Raw genomic sequence first — 24,617 nt, 5'->3', positions numbered from 1 at the left:
CAGTGTATAATAGACATCTTTTGAAAGGTCTACCTTAAAAATATAAAAGTGTGTTTTAATGTTTTAATCTCATGACAGCTTTGTATATTTTTACCTTTAATAGTACTAGCCATCCCCCCGCGGCTTCTCCCACATATTAGTGAAACAGAACAGTGAGGAGGCTCTGCCCAGCTCTCTACGTCACTCTCCCCTCTCCCCGGAGCCTCTGTCTAGGATTAGCGTGAATATATCACTCCTGCAAGTGAGCTATGATTCTTAGAGCAATGAGATAAGTCGCAAAATCAACCAGAATGTTCAAGCTAAGAAAGAAAGAAAGAAAGAAAGAAAGAAAGAAAGAAAGAAAGAAAGAAAGAAAGAAAGAAAGAAAGAAAGAAAGAAAGAAAGAAAGAAAGAAAGAAAGAAAGAAAGAAAGAAAGAAAGAAAGAAAGAAAGAAAGAAAGAAAGAAAGAAAGAAAGAAAGAAAGAAAGAAAGAAAGAAAGAAAGAAAGAAAGAAAGAAAGAAAGAAAGAAAGAAAGAAAGAAAGAAAGAAAGAAAGAAAGAAAGAAAGAAAGAAAGAAAGAAAGAAAGAAAGAAAGAAAGAAAAAGAAAAATCTAAATCCGTTTAGTTCTCTCGTTAAGGTTACGCCCCCGAGGCAGACGCATGAGTGAGGAGAGTACCTCCCACCTTCCCGCAGCAAATGAGTCTCTCTCGGATTTGCTCTAATAAATGGGTATCACAAGTGAACTATGATACTATGATAGCGCAATGAGAAAGTTGCAAGATCTACAGAACGTTCAAGGAAATTATAGGAAAAAACCCAATCTAAATCCGTTAAGTGGTTCTCTCGTGAAAAGCGGACAGACATACAAACGGATCTAAAAAAACTAAAATTTTGTGCTAGGACCATGAAATATTTAAAACTGTTTCTTAGCAAGCACCTATGGGCCAAGGGTAACCTACATTTCAAATTATAAACATTATATATAAAATCACTTGCAAAATACATTGTGATAATACCTGGTACTAAACTTTCTCACAATAATTCAGAGCATCAGAGTCATCATCCATGACACTACTGGCCTACTGAAAGTTTGCTTAATATATACTATTTTGGCTACCAACACTAATGGTTCTTTGGCAGAACTCTGACAACTGGGACCTTGCAGACGTGTCTATTTAACTTATAATCTTTGTGTTTTGCATTGGGGTCTCGCGTAAAAGAAAAACTTTTTGAAGGACTTGGAAAATTTGTTAATACGATAACTAGAGAATTGTTTATCTAATTGTGCAACCTTTATGATCTCTTACATATTTTTTCTCAGGAACAGGGGCAAATTTTTCCACCATGGCCATATTGTTGTCCTACTTATGATTTACAGCAAAAGGTCAGTTGCATGAAATTCACATCCTCATAAATCATCATGGGGATTCAAAAACACACCACTCAGACAGATCATTTTTAAAACAAACAATAAAACTAGTCTAACTGGCTTGGCCCTGATGAGTGTTATCAGGTATAAATAAAAATAAATGTCATGATGATATTAGTACATTTTAAGACTACAGCTGCAACAATATGCCAATGGGGATTTTTTGTTTTTATTTATATATATTATATATACACACACACACACACACACACACCCAACCCCCGTGGCTATTGTTTTGTTCCAATCAGATGTAAAATGTCTGTCTAACTGAAAGTGTAGTTCAAAGCAAGAAGAAATGTCAGTTTCACTCACCCTGGTTTCGGTTTCAGCTTATATCACCTATGCTTACAGTAAACATAAAACATTTTCCCATTGCATTTAAAGTTTGCCAAATGCGTTTCTGTTAAATTTAACACTATGAGAAGTTTCAAGACAGTGACAAGAGAAGAAGGAACCAAATAAGAGTAGAAGAATTTACAATGGAATCTGACTGATAATGTGCCAAAATAGTTTAATCTAAAAAAGGCAGCTATAGTTGCTCAAATTTAATTTAGTTAAGATTGCGTGATAAAATTTTAAGCAAAGAATACATATTTTAAAAGAAGAGTTTCATTTTAATGAATAAATAAAACAGTACAGGGGTTAGAGCTGCCATCTCACAAATGAAAAATATTGGGTTTGAATCCCCCATGATCTCCCAGTGTCTGGAAGAATTTCTTTCTATATTCCCCAATGATGTGCTAATGTTAGCCTATCTGGAGACTGGCCATGAATACATGTTTAGATGGTTGCATCCAGCAATAAACTGGCATGCCCAGGATTGCTACTTACTTGTGCCTAATTCTACTAGGATAGTCCCCAGTGGCCATTAATTAGATCTGGCAGGTTTGATAATGTTTCAGTGTTATTGTGTCAGCATGTTCTACCTAGTTTTGGGCGACTTTAATCCCTAATGCAGGGATAATCACATTTTTACAAGGTGACACCTCATTTCCTCACCTTATAACACCTAATCCACTCTAAAATGTTGTCCACCCAAAAATCTTGGCTACCGCTTTGAGGTGGAGTGGGAGCTGTCAATTTTTTGTACTGGGTGGTACAGTACAATTTCTACAGCTTACTATATATGTAAAAATGGTCATTTCTAAATCACCACAGTGAAGCTCCACACAACCAGCACTCAAATTTTAAACAAACCTTTGTGCTTCTTTTCATCTTACTAGTAAGCAATATTAGTTTAATAAGTCAACATTTATGTGACCTTGTGACTCAACCATCTTTTTATATTATCAGGACTTCTAAACTGAATTTAAAATAAAGTGTCACATGTGCTTGGTTGCATCAATTTAACACATGGCTTATCTGTCAAGTACATGCCCATGAGCTTAATACAAAGATGAAATGAAGTAAAACAGTAACACTGCATACTCAAGTGAGTATAACTTGGAAAAAACTGAAGTATCATTAAATTGGCCTTCATTTTCTACAACTTCTAACAGACCCAGCCACAGCTTTGGACAATCTCTTTAAAGCACTACCCTGAAACACCTGGACCGTCATAATGATGGTATGACAGGAGTCGACTATATCTGGACATCAACCTCTATCAGCTGCATAGCACTTCTGTTCAATAAGCAGCTCAACGTGGACCGCGTCATCAACTCATTGTTACGTGTAAAGATATATCAGAGGGTTTTTTACTTGCTCTTTTTAACCTATGCGACTGCTGCAGTATCTGATCAAAACGACCCCCTTTTCCTGTCTTGTGCTGCAAGGAGAGAAGGTGGGCAGGGGGGGAAACCATAGCTAGTTGGATACATGCCTTGCTCAAAGAAAAAATACTGTATTCATGTCTGAATACTTCAAGTTGAAAGAAACAAAACTGTTCCTTTTGCATCACCTGGCCGACTTAGGAAGATTGACTTTTCATTTAATCTTGGATTTTTCTGTATTTGTCAATACTTCAGAAGTCCTTTGAGTAGTGATTAACATTACCCCGAGTTTTGAAAACCAAATACTGTATTAGTTACAGTTAAATTTTTTTCCTAAAATCTGTGAATTATCACTGAAGATGGAGCTTACTAGATAGAATTATTTTTCTCTCCAACATGTACACTCCAACAGCAGGTAACTTGAGCAACAATCTTGCAGAGTGTAACAAGGCTCAGAATGATGTTGTCTGGTTTCAATCCAATACAAAGAAAACAGGACTCTCTTCACAAGACTGGTATCCAAGACCACAGAGAAGATATGAATGTTTCATATTAAACAGAACTGAAGGTGGCTTAAAAATAATGAGGCTACACATGTTCCTGTATATCTGACAGACACAAATTTTAATAAAACTATAATGACACATTTTAAAATGTCCATTAGGTCAGAACATTGCTGTTGAACAAGCAAAAAATATGTATCACCTCCGAGTGCACTCAGAGAAAAGAAGTTTTAAGCAAAAAAACGAGTTAAAAAAAGACTGTCATGAAGTTCAATATTCAAAGCATCACTGTAGTCTGTGCATTAAATAAGATTTGCACTTGGTAAAAGAATAGGATTTCAGGTTACACATTTCTGCTTACTGTGCTACATTTGCTTGCTTTTCTTTTTCATTTATACACTGTTGCTTTTGTTTTCATTACTGCACTATGAAAATATCTCTTGGACTCTGCCTGGACAAATGCTGATAAGGTCCTTTCTAGCATTTAGATGAAAGCTCCTGGTTAAACAGTGATGGGTTTATTGCACCAAACAGAATTTTCTTAAAACTGTATGAGTTGTTAAAATATACAGGCAGTCCCTGGGTTACGTACGAGATAGGGACTGTAGGTTTGTTCTTAAGTTGAATTTGTACGCAAGTCGGAACAGGTACATTATTTTAATAAATGCTATTGTTGACCGACTGTAACCAAGTGCTCTGCCAATGAATGATGGAGCTTCACCTCTCTCTGAACTTTTTATTATTTCTACTTTATTTTCCAGGATGATGGTTTTTCTCATCTTTACCGTATCACCAGCACTGGCATCAGATTTGTGTTTCAGAGACATTATTGAAGGGTGAAGACAAAAAGTTAAGATGAGTTCTTCTGCACAGCACTGTACACGTTATCACAGCAGGAAGGCCCCCCTTCGTCAGCACGTCTGGTGTACCGACGAGAGACAACTTCCTGCTATGTATGTAACAGTACAAGCAGGCTTGCTATTGAGAATGAATGGGGGTGGCAGGGGCAATTCACCATCCACCCACCACACAGTCACTTTCACTAGCATACAGTACGCTGCCTGCAGTGTCTGCCAATGAGAATGATCAGGGTGCGGCCAAAGGCAGGTAGTGAATCCCACGCCACCGCCCTCATTCAACAGGCAACCACCCGAGGAACACTATATAATGCTGTCCCCCGCCACCCCATTCACCCTCAATGGCCTCCGTTCAGCCACAACCAGGTCAGCGCTTGCAGCATCACCAGCCGTCCACCGAGAACGAACAGGACAGTCAGGAGCAGTAGCTGCCACGGTGTGGTGGGCGGGCAGCAAACCGCCCCATTAAGCCTTCGTCCTGCACACGAGCAGTAGCTGTGACCCAGCAACTATGAACCCTGGGTCACAGCTTTCCGCGCACCCAGCCGTCCACTGAGAATGAATGGGGTGCAACTCCCACCACCCCAATCATCAACCGGAACAGCTCAAGGGACACTACACTGCACAAGCAGCGAAAACGCCCCCTCCAACCACCACTTGCAGCGTCCCCAGGCCGAAGATGATGGAGCAGCAGTTATTGAGGAGCCGGTGTCACGTCCCCCAGACAGATAAAGGAGTAGCTGCAGCCATGTTTGTAAGTTGTATGTCAGATGTCCGTAACTTGGGGACTACCTGTAATAGCATTTAAGGTCATAAAAAGGCTGGACACAATCGGGCGCCAGAGCTGCTAACTATTTCAGCCATGGGATTTCTGAATTGTAGCCCTGTATAACCTACCACCCTGTATATTTCTGCACACAAAAGCAACACCCAGAGAACAGAAAAGAAAAAGAATCAAGAGGACCTCGGCTAACTGCTGCATTCAACTCTGTCAAATTTATCAGGCCAACCATGAATCTAAATGCTCATAAGATTCTTTTAACTCAAGCCAGGTATAAACTTCTGTTGAGATGGCCAATTTAGTATTGCTGAGGTAGTGTTTTTTTATTGGTCACTGTTGTGGCTGTGACACAGCACTGAAGGTTGAATGACCTTTCCCCAGTAAATATGGAACATCCTAACTGCTGAATAAATACATGTAAGGTGTCTTGACTGATTGTTTCACCTGTGAAAAATCCCCAGAGCTCTGCATTGCTCTACGAGTAAAGAAAGTTCTGTCCTTTCATTTTATGGGTTGTGACTGTAGATAATTGAAAAATTACCTTTGCATGAACTTCACGTCAGTGTTCAAGTGCCACCTCCCTGTTGAAATACAAATTGTAGCCAAGCCATAATGAAGCTCCACAGACCAGCTTGCATTCAAATGTTAAAGGCTACTCCTTCTCACAGAATAGAAGGTGGCCTGTTTCCATTACAATAGTAGCATTGTGACAAAATTCAGCAGTTACATAGTGACTTAACATAATGCAATACTTCCGAGACATTCCAAATTAAATTACAATAAAAATATTGAAATAGAGGAATCTCATTTTGCGTGCTAAGAGGAGTGATACAAGGGGCAAGTAAACTGCAATAAAACTGTAAGAACGTATTCAACATGTCTGTGTTTCTTATAGATAGATTGTGGTACTAAAGTACAAAAGTTTAATTCAGATTGTTAACAATCCCCTTACTATGATCACATGCCACAAATGTTCCAAGTCATTACTGTATGACTAAATTGAAATATTACAATATTACAATTTTAACAAAGACAATAGCCCTTGCGTAATTAAAGTACTGGGCTAGGTTTGGTCCAGGAGGATAAGGGTGTACATTATGGCCCAGGTCTTACTGCCTGAATAAAAGCATTTGCATAGTCAATTACTGCAATTAAAACCCAGACAATGATGTCCTCCTGGATCAGGAACACCATTTAGAGTTACTCAAACGTAACAATAAATTCAACATTTGATTTCAAAGTTTTGTCAATTAAAGACAAGGTCATAAAAATCAGCTACAACCTTGCAGTACCGCTAACTGGAACCAGTTAACACTCCAGTGAAACAGGAGCATTCAATTTATCCATGCAAGCATTGTGTACAATTTCTGAGGGCAACGATGTTTAACTGCATAGTGACAAAGTTAACAAGTTGGTACGCAAGTCATTTGGAAGGGAACAATAAGGAGTTCAGTGTTATAAAGGAAGTTTACAAACAATTGAATTATGGACTTGTGTCCAAGGCTTAAGACTACACACTGTGTAGGGCCTGGTCTCATTACCATTAATGACTGACTATAAATCCTTCACCAAGCAACTTCGATGCATACAGAGCGCTGCGATGCACACAGTTGGTTCATCAACCCAGATTGAACAAAACACAATTTAATGATGTATCAAAGAAAAAGTCAATACCAACTACTCTTAGTGAAAAAGTGATTGCCCCTTTGGACTCCAACAGACTAAGTCATCTCTACTGCTACTAACTACAGCATGATGTCACTTAAAAGTTATTGATCAGTATTACAGAGTGCTGTGAAGAACCGTAGAAAAATGTCGCCTACAGAACTGCTACAACTCACTGACGTGTAGGAATGAGAAAATGAGATAGCTATGCTTAGGCAGGTCTTTCCAAAAAATGTCACTTTTTAATATCTGGATTTTTAAACATTCTTAAACACTAAATTCCTTTTTTCTTCAAATATTTTCACAGACACTAGCATGTGTGTTTGGGAACATGCTTCTTGCAGGTCAACCCATCTTTACTAATCTCTACTTTTCCCGGCTTTGTTTTTTTTTCTGTGATAGCATTTGCAACGCCATGACAATCACCTGATCAAGGCATTGGGCAGCCACCTGTGATGCTCACATTAAGGCAGGTGCCCTGGCTGTTTGAGACCCATTGCATCTAATCTTCTGAGACAAAGCCTTGAACTCTGAAGAATTTTTTCTCCAGCTTGCTTTTTTTTTTTTTTTTTTTTTTGCATTATCAGTGTTCTTCTCTTTAAATACTTGCAATGCATTATTTAGGGCTGGGAGATAATTACCTTTATCATTTTATCACAAAATAACATTTCTATCGAAGACGTGGTCAATAGGTCAATGGAACTCATTCCATCCATGTTTTGACAAACACCACAAAATGCCAATGATAATGAGAATAGCGTTGTGCCAAACCATTCATCTGGCTGGAATAGAGTTACAGCCATGTCAGGTTAGGCTGACGCACAAAGCACTGAGCGTAGGGGTAGCAGCTGGCAGCAGCACACCAGTATGTCAGGAGTGGGAGCAAAATAAAAACAGAAAACAACAACAGAAAATACTAACAAAAACTCAAAAATCAGTGTTACCAAAGAAGACACCCCAATGGACACAGCCCAAAGCTCAAAAGATGAGGACATTGTTGAAAAGAAATGTCAAACAAATTTGGTAGTGTGGAGATAAGTTTTGGGTAATTAAAGTCTGACAAGAAGCAGTGTGGCATGCACTGAAAATTGTTTTGAAAGCATGTTCCAAAAAGACAGATAATACCACTAATCGTTGGTACCACCTGAAGCAGTATCATCCTTTTAAAGCATGCACAATGCAAGAGTTTAAAGTCCCAGACCAAAGTAAGTGCTGGTGATCCCCCTAAAACAACCACACAACATCAGACCATAGTGTCCACTTTCTTCAGCTCCATGCCTTGACAAAAAAAAAAAAAAAAAAAAAAAAAGTAGTATCACAAAAGCAATAGCCTACTTTATTGCAAAAGACAATGCCAGTAGGCACAGCTGAAAATGTTAGATTTAAGCCGCTGAATGAATTGACCCTTGTTACCAAATCCCCGGGTGTAAATATTTATCTCAGACAGCACTTCACCAGAGTGGAGAGAGACGGTTGAAAATGAGCTGCAAAATGCATCACACCTCACTACCACAATGGATTTGTGGTCGAGTCACGCATCAGAACCATGTATGAGGCTCACTGCCCATTTCATTGACCAAGATTGGAATTTGAAAAGCAAATGTCTTTAAACTGCCTACTTTCCTTAAGATCATACAGGCGAAGTTTGACTTAGGACTGACAAAAGCATTTGCATCCTAGGGACCAAGTGAAGACAAAAGTCTACATCACAACAGACTGTGGGACAAATATAGTGAAGGCCACATCACGAAACCAACTAGACACAGCTGTAGTGCTTTGGGCATCTACTTCACTCAGCTATTGGCAAGTTGATGAGGAGAATTATATACAAATATTTTTTTTTTTTTTTCCTTGGAGCATAAGCAGACCACAATTAAATGAATGTCAATTTTGTTTATGTTCTCCTTTGTTTACGTTTGAAAGCTGCTTGAATTTGTACTGAGGATATACACAGAATGTTTGGTCTGTTTGCTTGTGGGTTTGTTTCCCAATCATTTAAATCTATACAAAAGGAAAGGATACAGTATGGATGTAGTTCTTTTTTTTAGATTTTACTTGGTATTGATAACTACTGTATTTATATCGGCAACTAACCAAAGAATTTACTGTGTTCTCCTGTAAAACTTGAAAGCTTTTGACCAGTCAGAATTAAGATTTTAGTTTTATGTACCTATTTATTTGAAATAAAGTTGCATAATGTTTTACAGTACATTTGTCATGTTCAACTTATAACAGAAAATAAATATTTAAACCAAAATTAATCTTATATCTTTACATCTCACTTAGGAGAAAAAAGGAACCTTTAAGCTAGACAAAATTTGTTATTTGGTTAATATCGTGATATATATCAATATCGACTGATATGAAAAATATTATTGTGGTAATAATTACCCAGCCCTGACAATATTATATTATAGACTCTGCTTTTCTACTAATTATCTATTATGTAACCTTGTAAGGATTTGTCTTTGGTTACTTATTCACTATTATTCTTACCCAATTTAATTATTTTGTGTTTTAACTATTTCTTAAACATTTTGTGAAGAACTTTGGGCTGCATCCTGTATATGAAAATGTGCTGTAGAAAAATGTTTTTGCTATAGCAGTGCTACAGATAATCTCATTTCTGCATGATCCAATGATTTAGCTGGCAACAACAGAGGGACAATACCAATATTTATGATAGTTTTATAAGCATCTCAGCAAACTAATGCAGGAAACAACTCGGATAATGGTCTGTTCACATTACCCATATCACTTCCAAGTGAAACTGCTTATGCTCCCTTTCCCATGTGAGAAGGGAACTCACTGATTATACTAAGATGTAATTTTCTTTAATTTAAGAATAAGCTTTCATGTCTTTCAGGGCACCATTAGGCTGGTGTATCATGTGACTAACACGAAGGAGGAACCAGACAACACAAAAGTGATCCTGGCTAAACTGTGAATATCATGTTCAAATCTCTTGTTGGAAATCCTTGGATAGCACAAGTCAAATATCTTGCAATTATTAGGTGTTTCAAAAGACTGATTTTGGTTTTTTTTTTTTTAGGGATTACAAAACCACTCAGACCAGATTTCCAGAATGGACCTACTCAATCGATAAAGGTGTGTAAGAAAGTAAGGAAACAAACTGCTGTTTGTTGTATTCAACTATAAATATGAAGAAAAAACAAGAGGAAGCAGGGATGAACCATTACAATTTCTACAGCAAACCCCTGAAAAACTATGCAAAAGATGACAATGTTGTAAATGTTCTTAATGTATTTATGTCAACTGTTTTGATTAAATAGTATTATCAAACCTGTGGCACGAAGCAGGTCCAACCTTCAAACACAGTGCAGGTATGCTTCCAAGCTCACTCACTAAAACAGACCATTTAAATTCAACAACTGACATAACACAAATCTTTGAGATGTTGCAAGAAAAACAGGACTGTAACTTGCAAAATTCTACAGAGAGTGAAAAATGTGGGACCTGAACCCCAGAAGCCACGGCACTAACCACTGAATTATCATCCTATGACTTAAATAAGAGATGAAATGTAAGCAAATATGACTTAAGTAACTTTTATCCTGCATATTCAAGTCACATTTTTGCAGTAATGTAATATGCCAAGTCAAAGAAGTGGGTAGTACAGTAATCCCTCCTCCATCGCGGGGGTTGCGTTCCAGAGCCACCCGCGAAATAAGAAAATCCGCGAAGTAGAAACCATATGTTTATATGGTTATTTTTATATTGTCATGCTTGGGTCACAGATTTGCGCAGAAACACAGGAGGTTGTAGAGAGACAGGAACGTTATTCAAACACTGCAAACAAACAATTGTCTCTTTTTCAAAAGTTTAAACTGTGCTCCATGACAAGACAGAGATGACAGTTCTGTCTCACAATTAAAAGAATGCAAACATATCTCTTCAAAGGAGTGTGCGTCAGGAGCACTGAATGTCAGAAAGTGAGAGAAAACCAAACAAATCAATAGGGCTGTTTGGCTTTTAAGTATGCGAAGCACCGCCGGTACAAAGCTGTTGAAGGCGGCAGCTCACACCCCCTCTGTCAGGAGCAGGGAGAGAGAGAGAGAGAGAGAGAGAGAGAGAGAGAGAGAGAGAGAGAGAGAGAGAGAGAGAGAAACAAACAGTGAAAAATCAATACGTGTCCTTTGAGCTTTTAAGTATGCGAAGCACCGTGCAGCATGTCGCTTCAGGAAGCAGCTGCACACAGAAGGTAGCAACGTGAAGATAATCTTTCAGCATTTTTAGACGAGCGTCCGTAGCGTCTAGGTGTGCGAACAGCCCCCCTGCTCACACCCCCAACGTCAGGATCAGAGAAAGAAAGAGAGAGAGAGCTGATATCACCAAAGTGTAATGATAAAATTATCCAGGTCCTGATGCAGCAAATATTTCTGAATTGTGACAATACCACCACCATGTTTCACCACTGGCGTAATGCTCTTACAGTAAAATTGAGTAAGCTTTCCTTCATGGCATAAATAAGTCTGCTAATCAATATGTTCCACTTTTCACTCCAGTCAACAAAGCCGTGTTGCAGAACCCATGAGGTTTATTTAGGAGCACTTAGGCAGATATGATGAAAATATTTTTTGTTCTTATTGGCAAACAGTTGCCTTGTCACTCTACAATGGATATCCATTTTAACCAGTGTCTTTCCACTTCCTCTGGTGCACTTATAAACACTAATGATCTTCAATGGGTCATTATGGTATCAGGGAAAACGTTACACACCTCAACTTGGAATAGATTTTGACAGATGGTGACATTTATAAAGAACCACTACTGACGAAAATTCCACTGTTAGACAATTGATTTAAATGAAGATTATGTGGCATCTCAAGAGAACTGCAAAGGCATTTGAAACTCTTTACACTTACACACAAATGTTCACAAATTCACTCTGATCACAATGACCAATGTTAGTTGATTTGTATTACACAAATCTGAATTAAAGTAGTCATGACCTCACAGAAAACTATTGAAAGTGGTGAACTGTCCCTTTTATTTGTAAGAAAATCAGGCTGAGTTTAATTTAGCAAGTAACTTTACATGCAAACGATTCTGCTTGGTAAAGTAGAAATATGTGAAACGACAAATTTATGCAACTACCCCATTCCTCTATATACAAGCTTTTTTAAATATATTAATCACAAAGAAAAAATATGTGCCACAATTTGTACTTTTTATTGCACTTTACCTTGACTTTAATTATTGTTTATTAACAGTTTAAATACTGTTCTTCAAAATACAATCTAAGAATAAATCAAAGCAACAGGTTTAATAAAAAGCAAATCATTGGTACTGGTAATACGAACACGATGTTTAAAGACAATTTGTATAAAAAAAAATAAATAGAAAAACCAAGCAGTACATAATTCAGAGAAGAAAAAAAAAAGACTCAATATTAGCTATTTACTATTATGTACAAGATTAGACACAACCCTTTAAAAAACAGCATAGCAGTTCTTTCTGGCAAACTTACTTATACTGGCAAAAATACAGTACTCATAAAACACAAACACTTATGCAATACATAAGTTGGCTTCCAGCCAGCTGCACAAAGGAAACCCTGCTCCAGCCTACAAATTTGCATGTTAAAAGTGTCATGTGGAAGCTTTTCTCCAAACTGTCAAGACAACAGTTTCCCACGTTATGAAAGAAACAAAACCAAGACAAGGCTGAAAGGCTTTTTTTAAGACTTTAGCACATCCATCCCCTCTACCTGTTTACCAACTTTGGACCATAAAGAGGTTAGAACCTATTTCAAGCAGAAAAAGAAACTCACTTTAAGTGTGGCTGTTGTGGAATTCTCAAACAAAGCATAACGCAGAAATCCAAAATAAGAAAGGCAGAATTAAATGAACCCACTGCTTAAATTAGGTCCTGCTTTATGTACTGTATTGGCATGGAAATTAGCAAGAATTTTCTGATATCATTAGAAACATTACCTGGTTCTTTATCAGGACCAGCCTACCAGGGTAAAGCCAGATAATGACTGTTAAGCTGGTTACATATGTGGACTGCATTACTGCTCTGGTTTCAAAAACATTCAAAAAATGCAGACCACTTGTTACAAAGGGAATACAATGGTGCAGCAATTAGAGCTGCCTCACACAGCCAACAACATGCAGTACAAATCTATATATGTTGTACCTTATCCTGCATGTCTTCTCTAAGTTGTCCAAGATCTAGCCCCAAACAGCACTAGAGTTAACAGGCGATTCAAAGATAGAACGCGTGACTGAATGCATGAGTGGACCATCCAAGTAACTTGTCTCTCTTTACTGTGTCTGATGCTGCAGGATAGGCCCCAGTACCCCCACAGCCCAGAAGTGAAACAAGCCAGTCTAAGAATGTCATTGCATTATTGCTCTCTGTTGTTCTTAAGAACAGCACACTCTACAAAGATGGACAACATCCACATCAAAAGAAAATCCAACAGTGAACCCATTTTCAGAACATCCCAAAAGGTGCCACGTTCAACACGCATTCCTGACTAAGTTATGTGGCACCTACCAAATTGCTCTGACATTAGGTGGGCTGTATAGAATACAGTTCCTTTGGATGAAATGCATCATGAAGCATCATAATATTGTCTTCTATTTAAAAGTGGATTATTAAAAAATAGAGGTTCTTCTGTGATTACAACCACAACCCTTCCACTAATGGCTTAATGGCTAACCTGCAATTAACCCTAGTTAACATCCTATATTTACTTTTTCCACTTTTTGGAAAAGCTTGTCATCAATTATTTATCACATGCATGGCTGCTGACTTAATTCCCACAATTCCCATCACAAAGAATATGTTTGCTTCATGTGTTCATTGCGCTTTAACTTTTCCTACACACTGCAAGTAACCAACAAACCCCTACATTAACCTTGTGTCACCGGTACAATTATTTCAACTGAACCATCTGATCTGTCTCTTGTTATTACAACTTTGCTTAATTAAAAATAATGACCATACATCTTATTTGTATAGCTCCTTTCCTATTTTCAAGGCACTTTTTTGCTTTAAGTTCTTCCCTCACTGGCTATGTCCAACTCCTATTCACCATAAAAATCCTTACACAACTTAACTTGCCCATTTTGTTTTCCTTTTTTGGCTGACAACTTGACCCAATGTGACTTACCACTTTTGGGATGTGTTTCTCCAATTGGAGCACAGACATGTGAAGTCTCTTTCTCACAGCCACAGGCTCAACAGCAGGATTTGAACCCAAAACCAAAACGTTTGAAGTACAAAGCCGTAACCACTATGTCACACCACTCGCAGCGCTAATATCCTTCCTTACATTTGTATTCACTTACTTTGCTGACACCAATATCCAAGGCATTTTACAACATTTGAGATACAATTAGTTACAGCTCTTTTGTAACATTGTCTTCTTAGAGATGGCCGGGTGGTGGGGGGCCTGTCAAAAGGCAAGGTCTGTTAATGTCCACTGTGGCACTTCTTATGTGATTTTTGGGCTATACAACAATAAGTTGTATTGTACTGTATTTTGTTTTTTAACTGGAGCTCAGGCAAGTGAAGGGTCTTCTCATGGAGACAGTGTCAGCAGTGTGATTTTTAACCCCCAAACTCAAGGTCTGAAGTACAAAGTCTTAACCACACCACAGTCAGAAGTTTAAAAAGCTGCTATCACCTCCAAGTACCAATCTAGTCAAAATGTTCTCCAAAAAACTTAACCACATCAACAGTCATCACTGTTCCTACACACTTTTTGCAGCACCCAAAGCCGAATGAACCAGTTCACTGTAAAGAGCACACTCCTTTTTAACACTCCCTTCTCCTTGCCTAGTAGTTAGCTCTATCAGTGCCCCTGTGACCAGAGGTTAAAACTGGGTCACCAATGCCAAACATTCTAGAGAAGAATAAAAGGAGGTGTGGCATGGAAAGCTTTGTCCCCTTTCCCCAAAATCTGCTCTTTCAAAAATGATCCCGTTCATTAAAAACATGAATGCTGACAATTTATTTCTAAACTCCAGCCCTGTGAAACGAGATATGTAAATAAAAGGGTGAAAACCAATTGTGCTACTTAAGAGAGAAGTTTTTTTTTACAAGGATTAGCCACAGGGGTTGTTTGAAAGCTTCCTCAATATACACAGAGTGGCAGCAGTAAAATGCTGTCCACTCTAAATTACAGGGGACACCAAGCCGAGGCCTAAGATCCAGTTTCACAGCCAAATTGCTGGCACATCTACTCGACTGCAGCTCAAAAACAGGAGAAGCCTTTTGTCTCTCCGTGAAATAACAGCACTTAGCTAGTCTAGATTAACACAACTGAATGCAAATTCTCGCAGGCAAGACAGAAGAGCAAATGCTCCCCCAACAAATTGATCATTTCTGAACTTCTGTCGCCGTGTCCCGATTGGGTTAGGTTTCTTTTGTTTGAAGAGTATTGCAGAATAGAGACGCGCAGGTTATTGTGGGTGCATGATGGACAGAAAGGACATCCACAAAAACAAGCTTAAACATGTCTAAACATTAAGAACCGGACAGAATTTGACCCCTTCCCACCACTGATCTCCTACCCAAATCTGATTAGCCAGTCACTCATTGGGTTCCTCGAAGGCAAGCGAGCATAAACAGGAAAAAACAGGAATGCGACAGTTACGATTTACAGAGAAGGTGAATAACGATGGAACATGGGTGTCACGAAGGGCTACGCTTTTTTATTTGTAACATTTGGACTAATCATGCCTACCATTTGACTCGTGTTTTCCAAGCCAAGCCTTGTAACAATAGAACGAGCAAAAAACATTTGCAATGTACGCCCCCCAACCCCCCTCCCAAATGCTAAGCCTTTCTCGCTATCAGAAAGAGAATGACATGATATAAAACCGTTCAACCCCCTTGTCACGGCCACGACAAGCCCGACTTGTTTGCTTGTTTGTTGTCTCACTTACCCAAATAAATGTCTCCGAATGATCCGCTTCCGATCTTCCGGCCCAGTCTGTACCTATTGCCCACCCGAAGTTCCATGGCTTTGTGTTATGTAAACAAAAAGTAAAGATAGAATTTAAAAGGCGTCGTCAATTTTTTAAAACTGTTTTTCGTGCTGTGCTCCTTTCGAACAAGCCTCCCCGCTCGCTATTCTCTTCCCCTAGTTCCTCTCTTCTTCAGTCCCCCGCTCAAGACGGCTGCCGTTTTTCCTGTTACCGTCCAATTTTCACCATCCCTTTTCTACCTCCCCTCTTGTCACAAAACAACAATATGCAGCTTTGCTAAAAGCCAGCAGCATGTAGATTATGTTCAGGGTGCCGAAAAAAACATCACCGCTTGCCTCGTAGAGGATGGACACGGATTTCAACGACTAGCCCCCTTTTTTGCCGAGGCTAAACACACACACTTACACAGCTCCCTCCCTTCCCCCCTCCTTCTATCTGAACCAGTCTGTCATAGTTGCGTGACGTCACTTCCCTTAGCAACACATCGTCACCGGAAACGTGGGGCGGGTCTTGCAAGCACGGTTGACAAAAACAAGAACAGCTGTTACGGAGTAAACAAATGTGGAACCTATACAATGACGTAATGATACAAAACAGTTTTTACAACTTATTGGAATCATTAATGCTTACTTTTTTTATTATTTTCGCTATATCCTATTGTTTTGTTCTCAATTTAAATTGAAACGCGTTCACGCCATGTCCGCCGCAATGCATAACTGAAATCGAAACTACGAGTAGAAAATCGGGATTTAACACTTTAAATCTAAAAAAAACTATGATCACACTACTGATATACCAGAATGGTGCTGTCACTGATGTACTCGGTACAAAACGTCTGCTGTGTTAACAAAAAAGTACACCGTGCTAATGTGTAAGGAGATGTAACGAGAAGAGCGGTCTGAAGTTTAAGAGAACATAAATGGTTGATTACAGGACCACAATTTATCTGCACATCCCCAAATGTAATGGCATTCAAGTTTAATGTATGCGGAGTAACGCACAGCGTTAACCTATTATACTGTCAGTCCATCCATCCTCAAACCCACCCAATCCTGAGCCTGTCTCTGCAAGCATAGGACGCCAGGCAAGAAGAATCTCTGGACGGGGTGCCAGTCTAACGCAGGACAATGGGTGGACACCCGCGTGGGTTCGTGGAGACCCCCTGCTTCCTTTATGTGAGGCAGCAGCACTACCTCTGCACCATTATGCCCCCACTGTTATGATACCAGTCAGAAGTCTGAACTTGTCACGTTTTAGATAGAAACCGATACCTTGTTTTTTAATCAAGATCCAATTAAATTGATTTTAAAATACAGCCAGCACATTACTAGTATTTCTAATGCCGTTTATTGTTTGACATGACTGCTTTAAAGTAGATTTTTTACATATGTCTGCAAGGTTTCACTTTCAGTAGCCATTCTTTCAGTGCCCTAGAGGTCAACTCCCTTAGCTTTTCCCTAATTAGTCAGTTTAAATGCTGATTGGTTATTAGAGAAACCTTTGTCATTGCATAAGCACTACTAAGACCTGCTATTCTGTTCACTTGGGTTGCAAGGTACTGGCATTAAAAAAAAACAGTTCTGGGTTGAAAAATGGCCAAAATAAAACATGTCAGTCAATTGTTTTTTGAAGTGGCCTGAATACTTTCTGAATGCACAGCATATATATATGAGCTGACCCATTGACTGCTCTCTAGTCAAATAGCAAGGATGTGAACTTAATACGTGTTAACTATGATCAACCAATGTAGCGATCTGAAAAGATGACTGACATGTGCCTTTCTAGGCTGGTTGAACACCAGATGTGCTGTTGCATTTTAAATCATCTGCAGCAACTTTGTAACTCAAGTCCAGATGTGATAAGCCTGGACCGGGAGTTGTGCTGCATATTCTGTCAGATATGGTCTGATCTTGCAGATATTGTACAGAGTAAATCTGAGAGACTGTCACAACATGATCCCTGGTGACAGCTGGCCATCGATCACCACCCCAATGCTGTGTACTGACTTGGCAGGTGTTAGTGATAATGAACCAAGCTCAACAGAAATGGGGTGCTGAATAGATGGACTAGTTAGGACAGGGATTGATAACCCGAGGTCTGTGGACTCTTTGGGGGTCCATTGATAGGTTTCAGGGGGTCTGTGAGGGTCAGATAAATTTATATTCACTATACAGCCCGGTACTGTTGATTTAGAGTAGATGTAGTAGTAGTAGTAGTAGTAGTAGTAGTAGTAATGGTAATAGAAAACATAGTAGTAGTAGATCTGCTTTAAATTGCACAAGAGGTTTGTATTTTATTTCAGCATAGATTGATAAGAAAAGAATGATAGGGCCAAACGAGGAGATGTACAGAGAGAAAGGAAAGAGCCCTAACACTAATCCTTGGAGCACGGGGATTGCCTCAACAGCTCTGCTCACCAGGACACACAGTAAGATCTGCTCGGAAGGTAAGAGTCAAACCACCTGAGGGCAGTTACAGTGATGCCAAGGTCAGAGAGAGTGACAGGATCTGGTGGTTATCAGCATCGAAGGGCAGAGGAGGGATCTAGCAGGACCAAATTAGAGACTACAAGATCCTTGAACCATTTGTTCATTTCAACATCATGAGCTAAGAGGTGCTAATGGGGTTATTTTTGCCTACAGATTTTTGATTATATAAAGCGATCCTCCTCCCATCATGCCCATCATCACCATAGTGCTGAATCTAGTATTTGTGTATTGATTTACACTGTCTATCTATCTATCTATCTATCTATCTATCTATCTATCTATCTATCTATCTATCTATCTATCTATCTATCTACCACCTAATCCTACCTACTATACTAAAATTAAATTAATTCTATCTATCTATCTATCTATCTATCTATCTATCTATCTATCTATCTATCTATCTATCTATCTATCTATCTATCTATCTATCTATCTACCACCTAATCCTGCCTACTATACTAAAATTAAATTAATTCTATCTATCTATCTATCTATCTATCTATCTATCTATCTATCTATCTATCTATCTATCTATCTATCTATCTATCTATCTATCTATCTATCACCTAATCCTGCCTACTATACTAAAATTAAATTAATTCTATCTATCTATCTATCTATCTATCTATCTATCTATCTATCTATCTATCTATCTATCTATCTATCTATCTATCTATCTATCTATCGTGTTTTTCATGTCTGTTTATCAGTTATATAGTGCCGTTCATATCTGTCGATCTTTGATTCCACACTTTCTCCCATGAATACGACAATTACACAGTGAATAGTCATAGCAACATAAATGAGTTATATTGACATTTTCCATAACAAACTCCTGTCTCTCTTCTTCAGCTAGCAAGCAATGCTTTAATTTTTTGGCCCCAAAGTCCTACCCAGTGACGTTAATGGCACCTGACCAGAAACGTTTACCCATCCTTCGGTGTGTACGTTGAACAGATGCAGACGGCACTTTCAGCGGAAGAGATCCAAGCAATTGCGGTTTACAAAGTCTTGTATAACAGAGTAAGCTTAAAGTAAAAATTGGAGAGCCTCGACTTAGCTGGCAATGAATTTTATAATGAAGGACTTGTGTCACCTGTTTTTGAAGATTGCCAAGTTTCCTTTAATAACATTTACATAATACATATGGCATCAACTGTTTGTCAAATGTGAGAATTTGAGCTAGAAATAGATATTTGATATAATGTGTATTCTAAAAACTGCCTTTATATGGACAGTCAGCATGCGAATGCCATAGTGAAGGAGACTGCAATCCCAGTTTGCAATGGCCACAATTTGCAGAGTGTATTATTGAGCAACTTTTTTGAAAATAATATTTACATAATATACATGGAATAAGAAAACTAGCAAGTTTGAAAAACACAGCTCAAGGCAGGAGTTACAAATAAAAGTGCTATCTGGAGGCAGACTGTTATGCTGCTTTGCAGCAGCTGCAACAGGCAAGAGTGTATCATTGAGCAAGTGTCACTCCAGAACATTTACTTCACACATGGCATCACCCTGCGACAGACTAGAGCCCATTTCAGGGTAGGCTTCTGCTATGCTTCTAATTCTTCCAGGTTAGGCTTTGGCTTCCCAAAATGCTGACCTGAATGAAGTTGATTTGACAATGTTACATCATATGGAATTACAAAACTGAAAAGGACTGTTTAGATTATTTGTGTTGTATCTACAATCTAAAGTTCCTCCTGCTACCACTGTGGTTCTCTCACTTGTAGAGTTAATGACAATAATGATACTAATGAATAAATCTGTCATCCATCTATCCATTTCCAAAACCTGCTATTTCCATAAGCATATCCATCCATGTGTTTTGTAACCCAATTTTACAAATCATGTGCCTGTGCTGGCAGTGCCACATAGGAACCAGGGCTGGATAGAGTACAGGTCACACTAAAGCACACTCTCATATTCGTTCACACAGGGCCAATTTGGAGTTGTCAATCAATCTAACCTGCACATGTTATGGGATATTTGAAGAAAAAGCAAAGTCCCAGAAGGAATATCAACCCAAATGCATAGAAAACAAGCAAATGGTACATGAACAGACAAGTATCTATTTTAAAGTGTCTCCTGCTGACAATTCATGTGCCCTAAATAATTGCTCCACTGCCAACAGCTTCATCTCATATCATCTGTTTATTACTCTAATAACTGAAGTTGTTAGTGAGTTAACTACATTCATAAAACTGTAATTAAGTCAACTTGTTTAATTCTTAGAGTGTACATAAGGTGACCAGTAGTTGGCTTGACATCAAAATTTAACCACAAAAGTTGTAGAGAAAATAATTACTTAAATTTGTTTTGGCCCTTTGCCAAAGTTACCAAGCAATTATGAAAGAGTAAATGAGAAAGAGAGACAGAGGGGTGGGCATGTAAACCCTGGGTTTTGGGCAGCAAACCGTCAAATTTTCAATCTACACAAGAGGAGCAAATTTAGGTGTGCCACAGAACAGGAGGTTCTTGCGCTATGCCTGGACTGTCACCGCAGGATGTCTGCAATGGTGTACAATTATCAGATATCCAGGCTGCTCACAGGAAGGTCTAGTCACATAGAGGTATGGAAATCCAGTATCTATTTGAAAAAAAGAAGGAACTATCCCTGGATAGTACATTCATCATTTGCAGGCCACACTCACACACACGTCCATGCTTGCTCATCAAGCTACACTTTGTGTCTAAGGACTAAGGAGTACCAGAGAGAATGTTCCAATTCCACACAGATAGAGACCAGGCTGAGATCATAACCCATTTCTCTCTGAGGAAGAGTTTCCATTTAAGTTCTGCTCAGCACTGGAATGGTAGGTAGGATGCTGGCCATTTAAGGCCAGTAAAGGGATACAAGATTCAAAAACCCCAGGAACCTCAAACCAGAACTCTGGCTTGGTGTCCATGATGTAAATAATGAGCCTTATCTGATCCCAGGAATAATACTAGAAGTGAACCTGGAAGCCAGTGTAAAGCTTCTTCACGTCCATTTCATGTCTCTGCCAGGGTTCCTCCTCTGCCTGGGGTTTAGACTCATGTTTTTGTCTCTTTTGTTCATTTTTGTTTCTTTGATTTCTGTTGTTTATGTGAATTATTCTTTGCTTTTGATCTTGTCTATTAGCTGCCTTTGTTATTTTCCATGAGTTTTATGGGTGGTCCCCCTTAGAGATGGGTCCACCTGCCAATCACTGCCTGGAACTACCCTCTGCCCTGAAAATCTGGAGTCTCCCACAGCTCCTGGCGGTTCGTTTCAAACGTGCCTGCAAGTGGTGAGTTTTCTTGTATTTCTTTGATCTATTAGATTTCTTTATTTAAGAACCGTATTGCTCTGTTTTCTACTATGTTTCTGGCCATTTCAATTGAACTTGCTAGTACTGGATTGCCTTATTGTTTTTTGGGAAATTACTTTACTACTTGTGCTCCATTGAGCCTCATTGTTATTTAAGAGCAATTTGTGAAAATAAACTTTTTATTTTATAAAGATTCAGTGCTTGCTCTTATTACTAGCCAGGGTATGACAGTGATATCCCCCTTTAGTGTGCATTGTTTGGAAGTGATTTTAGAACTTATTGGAACTTATGTGCTTTGGAACTCCTAGGTCATGACAGTCTAGAATATTTAGAGTATAGAGTTGAGAGGAAAACTGTGCAGCATGAAGACAAGTGGCAAGTCTGGGGATTGTGAGTAATGTGTGTACCCTGTTTTCCACCTACTTATCTATATAAATGATGTTATCTATCTATCTATCTATCTATCTATCTATCTATCTATCTATCTATCTATCTATCTATCTATCATAATAAAAATATCCTGGGACAAGATGAGACTTTTTCAGAGAGATACTTTCACGTCCCACGAAACAAGACTTTGCGCCAAGAGATTTAACCAGGCCCGGGGCTGGAAATAAAAGACAAAGAGTAGATGACAAAGTAGAACGTCATAAAGAATTAAAAAATGTTGGCACGATACACATGCAGAGCAGGTTAGAGATGATGGAAGTACGAAAATTCGAAAGTCTCAAAAAATGATAGTAAAGATCGCATTAGCACAAACAAACGGAAATTATTACTCAATGAAATTACGGAACAGCGAAAAGAGATCGAATATATTGTTCAGATTGAAACTTTAAGTTGGAGACTTGTAGATCGTCTAATTCGTGTTGCCATCAGGGAAAAAGCAAGTATTGTTTCTTCCCAATGAAGAGGTATATCCGCGAGAATTAAAAGATTTGTTGTTTGGTGAAAGTGAAATCCACATGCGCGAGTGGCAGTGACGCGAAGTGGCTGGCACATAACGCAGGCCGGGGGGTTGGCAAACGAAGAGAGCAGGGGGTGAAGCCCCCTAGTATATATAAATATCTGTTATATATCTACAGTATAGTCTGTAATTTATGTATATAAATAATCTGTCTGTTTATCTGTTTGTTTGGTAGCCAATCATGCAGAAACAGCTGAACCAATTTTGGCTAAATTCTACATGTGTATTCCAATTGGTCCAATTTAAAACATCAGCTAAATAGCATATGAGGTAGATGGGGTTTTAATGGAGGGGGGGGCAACACAAAAACCAGTGCCGACACTGATACTACAATTCCCATCAGGGAACAGAATAGCACTGGGGTTGATGGGAGGACACTGTTATCAGTGTGTACAAAGTTTTCATCTAAGACCACAGGATGCAGCTTATTTAGATAGCAGTATTATTGTCTCGCTGGATTACACCTTTTGTCTAAAAGTACATCCTTTTATCCCATCATGATTTGTGTTTAGCCATGCTAAATTTCCAAAAGACAGTTTTTGCCTATTTATTTTTATCTGGGCCCTTTTCTCTGAAATATACAGGTCTAAAAAGAGAGTATGATGTGCCGAAATTGCACGTGAAATGATGTTTTGCATTAATTTCACAAAATTGAAATGAAAAGGAAACTTGACTGTTTTGCTCATCTCTATATATTATTTGGTATTGTTATTGTTATGTCATACATAACCAATGTGGCATGATTCGGGCTGCTGGACGAGGACATTGTTGGCCTCCACCGCATTGGTCAAACCTGCAGATAGAATTTCATTGCACTGTATACATGTGACAAAAACTTTATTTTTATCAATGCAAAACTTTACATTTTTGAAAAGCCAATGCTATTATACACCTGCATATCATTACTAAGTGAGATAGAGGTTAAGAAGTAGTGTTCATGGTTCAAAAACAGCAAGGAGTAAATGACAATTATGGAATAGCCACATGAAATGTAAGCAGGCAGTGTGGCGTAGCGGTTAAGGCTTTGAGACTTGATGTTGTGTTTTCATATCCCACTACTCAGACCATGTGACCATAAGCAAGCCACTTCACTTGCCTGTGCTCCAACTGAAAAAGCAAAAGAAATGGAACCAATTGTATCTCAGATGTTGTAAGTTGCCTTGGATAAACGTGTCAGACAAAAAAATAAGTAATAAAATACAAATGACAGCAGTGGCATTGAGAGAGAAGTAGTTTAGATGATGGATGGGGCAACCAGCAATGACAAAAGGATCAACATTAAAAAAAACACATACATATTTGCTTTTTACCATAACCAATTATTCAAATATATACCAGGGCAACACCGGGTGCTTCTTCTAGTGTTAGATAAAGGTGTTTGTGTTGTACTTTGGCCTCCTTGTACTTGGGGACAGAATGAAGAGTACTCACTATTTCATATGGCTTACTCTAATTGTCTGAAAATATCTGCTCATAAAACTTTTATTTTCTATACTTGCTTAATTCATTTCATAATGATATGGAGCTGAGGCCTGTCCTTGAAATAACAGCTAAATGACAGGAGACAATCCTGAGTAGTCACATTCACTCACCCCTTGGTAATTCAGAGTCTTCCATCAACTTTGACAGTGCTGTAGAACATATGCCCAAAATAGAACAAGTCCAACACAGCCAGAATCAAACTAGTGCCCAAGGGCTGTGAGATGATATTGGTGCCCACTGAACCACAACACCACCCATAATAAAAAGAATAAGTAAATAAATGTGGGTGCGCCCTTCTTTTCCTCAGACCTGAAGCAACATTTCAGCATTCTGCCAGTTCCATGAAACTCGTTTAAACCTGCATATTTTTCCCAAAGTCATGAGGTGGGGATCCATTTATAATGGAATAAATCATTCCAGGCAATTTTGATGTTTTTCACTTATGTGCAGCATACTGTCTTCAGTTCAATATTCCATTGAGT

General features: G+C 38.6%; 1 protein-coding gene across 2 annotated transcripts in view; it reads right to left on the bottom strand.

The window, feature by feature from the left end:
- LOC114665225 (casein kinase I) overlaps positions 1-16,338 on the bottom strand; it is a 61,300-nt gene extending 44,962 nt beyond the window's left edge. The window contains exon 1 of one of the 2 annotated variants that reach the window (XM_051936511.1): positions 15,854-16,338. In XM_051936511.1, coding sequence (XP_051792471.1) covers positions 15,854-15,929 — 76 coding nt within the window. In that variant the 5' untranslated portion in view covers positions 15,930-16,338. The remainder of the gene's footprint in view (positions 1-15,853) is intronic. The other variant, XM_028819666.2, reaches the window with a different exon arrangement.
- Between the last annotated feature and the right edge of the window lie 8,279 nt (positions 16,339-24,617).

Source organism: Erpetoichthys calabaricus, chromosome 14, assembly GCF_900747795.2.
Source record: "Erpetoichthys calabaricus chromosome 14, fErpCal1.3, whole genome shotgun sequence".
NCBI lineage: Eukaryota > Metazoa > Chordata > Cladistia > Polypteriformes > Polypteridae > Erpetoichthys > Erpetoichthys calabaricus.
This window is presented reverse-complemented; position numbering and strand designations above follow the sequence as displayed.